This window comes from Corapipo altera, unplaced genomic scaffold (assembly GCF_003945725.1).
Source record: "Corapipo altera isolate COAL_440 unplaced genomic scaffold, ASM394572v1 267, whole genome shotgun sequence".
In the NCBI taxonomy this organism is placed as follows: Eukaryota; Metazoa; Chordata; class Aves; order Passeriformes; family Pipridae; genus Corapipo; species Corapipo altera.
Genome location: NW_020884970.1, coordinates 349185 through 356046, shown reverse-complemented (window position 1 = coordinate 356046; position 6862 = coordinate 349185). Strand labels below are relative to the sequence as shown.

The following is a 6862-nucleotide window of genomic DNA, read 5'->3' as shown; positions in this document are numbered from 1 at the left end:
AAGGGCTATAGGGTCAGGGAGGTATATATGGGGTATGTGGGAAAGGGTTATAGGGTTAAGGTATATGTAGGATAAGTGGGACAGGGTTATAGGGGTAAAGGGGTGTCTATGGGATATGTGGGGCAGGGCTATAGTGTTGGGGAGGTGTATATGGGATATGTAGGGCAGGGCTATAGGGTTGGGGAGGTGTATATGGGGACAGTGAGACAGGCCAGCCCGGAGGTCGAGGAGGGGGACATTGACATGGGTGAGCAGTGATGGAGGGGTCAGACCAGGACCAGGTGCAGGACTAGAGCTGCAGGTCCGGTGTGGGGTCGGTGGGATGGGGGTCGGTGGGGTGGGGGTGGCCGGGGCGGGGGGGCGGTCTCCCCCCATCCCCCCGCGGCGCGGTGCCCGCTCCCCGCCCGCCCTGACGGCCGCTCTCTCCCCCTCTCCCCGCTCCACCGCCCCGTCCCTCCCTCCTTCCCTGCTCTCCTCTCCTCCCTCCAGCAGAGCCTCCGCCTCCGCCTCCCCGCCCGGCGCCTGGTCCTGGCGCGGCTGCCGAACGGTCCCGCTCGACGCCTCCCGGACCAAGTGTCTGTGTGACCGGCTCTCCGCCTTCGCCATCTTAGCCCAGCTCAGCCCCGACATGGTGAGTCCCGCCGAGGGAGGAGCGGAGGGCATGGGGGAGGCGGGGGGGACACGCGGGGGGACAGGGAAAAGGGAAGCGGGAAGCGACCGGGATGCAGCGGAGCATCCCCGGGTACCGCGGAGCGGCGGCGGGGACGAGCCCCGAGCGCTGCTGCAGTCCGGGGTCACCGGCACCGTGGCGACACGGCGGGAGGCTTCGCATCGCCCTCCCCCTCCCCTCCCCGCCGTCCTTCCTCTCCCCTTCCCCCCGACCCTGAGCGCAGCTTCGGGGACACACACACACAGACACATCGGGGGTGATGCCGCGCTGCGCTCCCCCCGTCCCCCCCGTCCTCCCAGCCATCCCTCCATCCCCGTGCTGTGCCTTTGGACGTGGATCCCGCTAAATGTGGGGAGCGACCGGCCCCCGCAGGCGCGTTCGCTCCCGTGGGCTCCCCCACGCACGGCATCTTCGCACGTGTCTTATTTTTTTGGGGGGGGTGTGTGGGATCGCCCCGCTCCGCCTCCCTCCCCGCCGCAGCTCCCTCGTGTCTCCCTCCCCGCCTCGGGGTCCTTCCCGCCGCCCCGCTTAGTTTTGGGGTGTGCGTGTGTGTGTGTGGGGGGGTCCCCGCTCTGCAATGAGGGGAGCGTGGAAGGGGAGGAGTTGTGAAGTTTTTGGCCGCTGTCGGGGACGCGGAGCCGGTGCCGCGTCTCGGACGGAGCCTCCGGAAAAAAAAAAAGTGCGAGATTCCTAGAAATTATCGCTGGGCGGCTGCACCCTGAGTCAGAGCGCGGGGAGGGTGCCAGGGCACTAAAGGCGACACTGGGGTGGCCAAAAGAGGCTACACAGGGTCCTCTCTTCCACCTTGTGCTTTTTATTTTTTTTTATTTTTTTTTTGAGTAGTTCGTCCTTTTTTTGGACAGTTCCCAGGTTCATGGAGCAAAGCCCCCCTCCCTCCACCTAAAGCTTCTCCATCTGCCTGGGCACTGGGAGTTACTGGGCCCTTGCAATTATTTACTAATTATGGCTTGCTTGTTAAATGCTGGCTTAATTCAGCAAAAGGGGAGGGGAAAAGAAGAAAGGAAGGGTGAGGGTGGTAAAGGAGAGGGGGGATCACATTTTCCAAGATGAAGGTTTGGTTTATTATTAGAAACACTAATGTATTTGGTCCACTAGTTACCATGGAAACAACATCTGCACTGAAGTGGTTTTAAAGACACAGTGTTGATTGTGTTTGCCCGGGCCCGTGGAGGCCCAGCCACCACAAGGCTCTGAAATGGGCTCTGGAGTGTCAGGTGGAGCCACTTTTGGGGGCCTGTTGAGAGAGGCACCAAGTTTCTGGTCTTGGTACAGATGCTCTGGTTGAAGGATGCTCAGAGGTAAGACAGAGAGTGTGTTCCTGCTTGGAAGGGGTCTGGAATGGGCTGGTTGCTTTGACATTGGCATCTCTGCACACGTATTCTTCTATGGGTCTTTGTTTCCTTGTCTTCCCACTATGAACCAAGTGGGCACTGTGAACCAGCCTGCTGGGCTGGTGCTCTCCAGGAATGGGATCCAGCCTGCTGGAGGTGGACAGGGTGAGCTCAGGTGGGCCAGGTGGGAGACATCCCCTGCCCTGGGAGCTTGCAGGGCTGTGTCCTGCCAGCACCAAGGCTTCCCCCTTCATCCCAAACTACAACAACTCAAGTGTCTGGCTCCAGAATTTGTGATGACCCCCATGGTGATGGATGACTGAGCCTTGTCCTGCATGGGAAGGACTCCAAGGTGTCCTGACAAAGTTTAGGGAGATTGCATGGCTGGAGAAAATAAATTGGGATTTCTGCTGCAGGAATGCTTCTGAGGCAAAGCCTGGAGTGAAGCGAGCCCAGATGTGCAGCTGAGCTGCTGATCCATCTTCTGGGCAGAGGATCAGGCAGTGTGGGAAAAGCAAAGGGAATCTTTGCCTTGGCTGAAGCAGAAGTTTCTCTGGTGGAGGGTTTATGTTCACATAGTGCTTGGTATTATTTAACTAAGCAGCCTGGGGACAAAATGGTTAATTTGACATGGCCAGACACTGCTGCTCCCTCAGCTCCAGGTGTTTGGAGTGTTATCTGGATAACACAGGGTTGGTGTAAGAATTTTTGCATCTGAGAGTGGGCTTGTCTGCGGGAGGATGCAGGTTCCTTCCCCCAGGCATGTTTTATTATATCTGCAACTAAACTCGCAGCTCCTCCTTTGGGGTTTAGGCCTAAAATTACTTCTTTCGTCCTCTTTCCAACTCCACTGGCTAGGTTATGTTTTCACAACTCATTTTTTCCCAGCCTCCTGAGCATCGGGATGAGGCCTTTGGCCGTGTTTGGGGGAAAACTGGGGCTTGGGTGTCTCCTGAGTCTCCCCTGCTAAGCAAAGCCACGGGTTTGATGATGCTGTGGAGCATCATCCAGGCTGAGCTCAGGTGAACCAGCTGGGACCCATCTCCTGCCCTGTGAGCTGGCAGGACCGTGCTCGTCCAGGTCCTCATTTCCTTGGTTTCCTCACCAAATCTCATTCTGAACAAGCCCACGTTGCCTCCCGTCCCCAGAGGTGGCATCTCGTCATCGTTGGTGTCTGCGGTGGTGACATTTATGGTGCCGTTTTTCATGTGCCTTTGGAGCTCTCAGGACAAGAAGCTCCGTCCGCCTGGGTCATTAATATTATTTATTGCTATAAATCTCCCTTCTGGAGTCTTTGGCCCTGGCAGTTTGAAATATTTGTAACCCTGGTATGGGCACAGCTTCTTTGCAGGGAGGGAAAAAAAAAAGGCTATGAGAGGATTTTGGGATGACTGTTGCTGCTGATTTGGACTTGCCAAGGACAGTTTCCCTGCACTGGGACTTGAGAGTTGCTCATGTGGCAGGGAAAGAAAGCAGTTTTCCTTGATTTCAGTGAAGCTAGAGGCTGAAAATTCTGTGTTTTGAATCAATTTGGGAGGCAGACATCCCCAAGCCCTGATGGAGCTGTTCAGATCCAGCTCAAAAGCTGGAGTTCAGGCTTGTGTTTGATTTCCCTTGGACCCTGCTATTTCCAGAGGCAGCCTCTTGCACTGGTTTGGCACAACTGCTGTTTGACCATCATGAAAGATTAAAACCTCTTAAATTAAGGATCACAGACAAGCATTTTGGGACTGTCTTTTCGTTTAGTTTTATACTCTGCCCAGCCTGGGAGGGGAATGGCATTGACATGCTGTGGTGCTACACCTGCATAATAGCAGTGCTAACAGGGAATGAGGGCAAAAGCAAACTGCAGAACTGCATGGCAGGCTTGTGGTGGTGTTTTCTCAATATTTCTTGGTGATTTTTGGAGGTGGGAAGGAAGCAGAGGAGGAGCCTGAGGATGGGCAGGAGAGACTTTCACTCTTTGGTTGTCTCGTTTGAGTTTGGTGATGTCTCTGCTGCCCACCTGCTTAGGATTGGCCTTTATAAAGTCAGTCAAGCTTTAAAGCCTGGTTCAAGGCCAGGTTGGATTGTGGTTCAAGGCCAGGTTGGATGGTGCTTTGAGCAACCTGGTGGAAGGTGTCTCTGTCCATGGCAGGAGGGTTGGAATGAAATGATCTTTAAGGTCCCTTCCAACCCAAACTGTTCTGTGATTTTATGATTCGTGCAGCACTTAGGACTGTAGTAAGTCTACACAAATATCTCTCTACTCTCTCTCCCCCTCCTTACTCCCTTGTCTGCAGAGACAAGGCTGATCAGAACGAGCTCTGCTCTCCTTTCTGGTGTTAGCAAAGCTTGAGAGCTGCTGGTGGCAGCAACTTGTAGGGCTGCAGTTTGTTGTGTCTGTGGTAAATTTTTGGAACATCTCACCTCTCTGTCAGTGTTTACTGACAGGCAAACCATGACCTGGGAGGGTTGTAGGGCACCTGGACAGTTTTGTGGGGTGTGTTGTAGCAGAACAAACGTGGGTATGCATTGGCAAGGCAAGGGAGTGCCCACAATGAGGAGATCTGTGATACGAGAGGAAATGGCCTCATATTGTGCCAGGGGAGGTTTAGATTGGATATTAGGAAAAATTTCTTCATGTAGAGGTTTGTCAAGCATTGGAACAGGCTGCCCAGGGAAGTGGTGGAGTCACCATCCCTAGAAGCGTTTAAAAAACATATGCTTGTGGTATTTGAGGACATGGTTCAGTTGTGCTGGGCTGATGGTTGGACTTAATGGTCTTAGAGGTCTTTTCCAGCCCTAGTGATTCCATGATTCCGTGATTCTGCATCCCAGGATGTTGCAAGAGGGTTTGTTCATTGTTATCTCCAGTTTGCATGAATGGAAAGCACCTTTCATGGTGTGCTCCCTCCCCATGGTGACACCACCTTCTGACCTCCTCTCTCAACTCAAATTTCCCATTATGTTCGAAGCAGAGGATAAGAAATCCCTTTTACCCTTGGGAAATTGTGAAGCCTGGAGAGTAGACTCTCAGTGTCCCTCTTGGCTGTGGGAAGGGAATCAACACCCAGGTCTGGTGTGATCATCCCAGAATATTTTGGGTTGGAAGGCACCTTTAAAGTTCTTGCTGTGCCTTGAAGATCTTCCCTCTGAAAGGATTGTCCTGTGCCACGGGAGGTCTGTGTACTTCATGGAGAGTGCACAGACACAAGGTGGGTTATTTTAAGCTCCTAAAACTCTGTAGGGCTCTGCTTGCTCAGGGAGTGGATCCAGGTTTTCCAGCAGGAAAAAAAAAGAAAAATAAAAATTGATGTTAATGAATCAAATATTTTGTAAGGGTGTAGCAGTTCTGACAACATTTTGATGGAAAATTGTAGCAGTTTCAGTTAGACAAGACTGGAGAACTTTATTTGGAAGTGAACATTTTAACATTTATATTCTTCCAGCGTTTGTCACGTGAGATTTGGAGTTTGGATATGAACAAAGCCTTTTGCATACCCTGAGAACTGCCAGTTCTCATGTTTACTGCAGTTTCCAGGTTTAGTTAATAACAATGCTGCTTTTTCTGCAATATTAACTCTTTGATTCAGAAGTTGGGCTTTTCTGATGAAGGCAAGTCCTGAGTTTTGTTATCCATCTCGAAGTCTTGAGGCATCAAACCACTACCAGTTCGTACAGGGGTCTAGGGAAGAGTTTATTAGGCTGGTGTCTCTGAGTGTGTTGGACAGGCTACAGCCAGAGCTGTTTCTGTGGCTGTAAGTGAAATTATGACCTTGAGCTAATCACTTCCTTGCTTTCTGCTTCGCTTTCTCCAGCTGCAGCACCCTTGCAGGTGACATCTCAGGCTCGGTGCAGCCACATTTGCACAGTGCCCCGAGCCTGAAGGGTGCTACAGGAAGCCCCAAGTGCTGTCATTTCCCTGACAGAGCATTAGGAACCTCCTCTTGCTGGGTTTTAGCAAGAGCTGTGCCAGGGCGAACATTGCTGAGCTGCGAATATTTGGGCTTTTGAGGTCCAAATCCTCCCCGAGCTCCTGCGCTCGTGCTGTTGGCACCTCTTCCTGCAATCACCCTGTCCTCTCCAGGATGCTGCTCTCTGTAGAGTGTCTCTTAGGAGCTGATTATGCCTCTTGAACTGGAAATACTGCCTAAGATTTCCTGGGGATTTGTGCTGTTACTGCTGAACTCTCCTGGGATGCGAAGGTGCCAAAGTGGGAGCGATGAAGGGACGCTCCAGCTGGACTCCTGCTCGTCTCAGGAGAGCTTTGTGCTGGGATCTGGGAAGGATATGGTGTAAGTGCTCCTGAGGATTTCTGGGCTTTGCCCGTCTCCTGTTCCACAGCAGGAGCAGCTGCTGTGTTTTCTCAGGGGTGTTTTTCCCCAAGGTTTTTCCCCAAGCCTGGAGGAGCAGGCTGTGATTCTGTAAATCACAAGCTGGGCTTTGCCTTGCTCAGCAGGGATGCTCCTTTCACTAAATCCAGTTTAGCCCTCCTGAGTTTCAGCAGGCGTGGATAGAATGGAGAAGACAAGGTATGAACCAGCTGGGCAGACAGTTTTCCCCTCCTACTCTCTCCCACAATAAGATTAGGAGGGAGAGAGGATGTGTGATGCCCTTAGGTGGCCAAATGGGCCAACCCACAGTCTAACTGCCTCTTAAAAGAATTCCATTATTTTTCCAAAGTCGCCTCTTAGCAAAGGAGCTGGAATGTGATCCTACATGCTGGAAATCACCTTCATTTAAATGTTTGCTCTGCCAGTGATGTGAAGTCTGTCAGTGTGTGTTGCAGAGTGAATTTGGGCTAAATCTCGTTAGAGTTTGGAGAGCACCTGGAGTCAATGTAGGGATGATTTCTGTT

General features: G+C 52.4%; 1 protein-coding gene across 11 annotated transcripts in view; it reads left to right on the top strand.

Annotated features, from left to right (window-relative positions):
* Positions 1-6862, top strand: part of ADGRB1 (adhesion G protein-coupled receptor B1) — a 293421-nt gene that overhangs the window by 201603 nt on the left and 84956 nt on the right. For 9 of the 11 annotated variants that reach the window (XM_027665120.1, XM_027665119.1, XM_027665121.1 and 6 more), the window contains one exon: positions 490-631. In XM_027665120.1, the coding sequence (XP_027520921.1) occupies positions 490-631 (142 nt within the window). The remainder of the gene's footprint in view (positions 1-489; positions 632-6862) is intronic. The other 2 variants (XM_027665116.1, XM_027665124.1) reach the window with 1 other exon arrangement.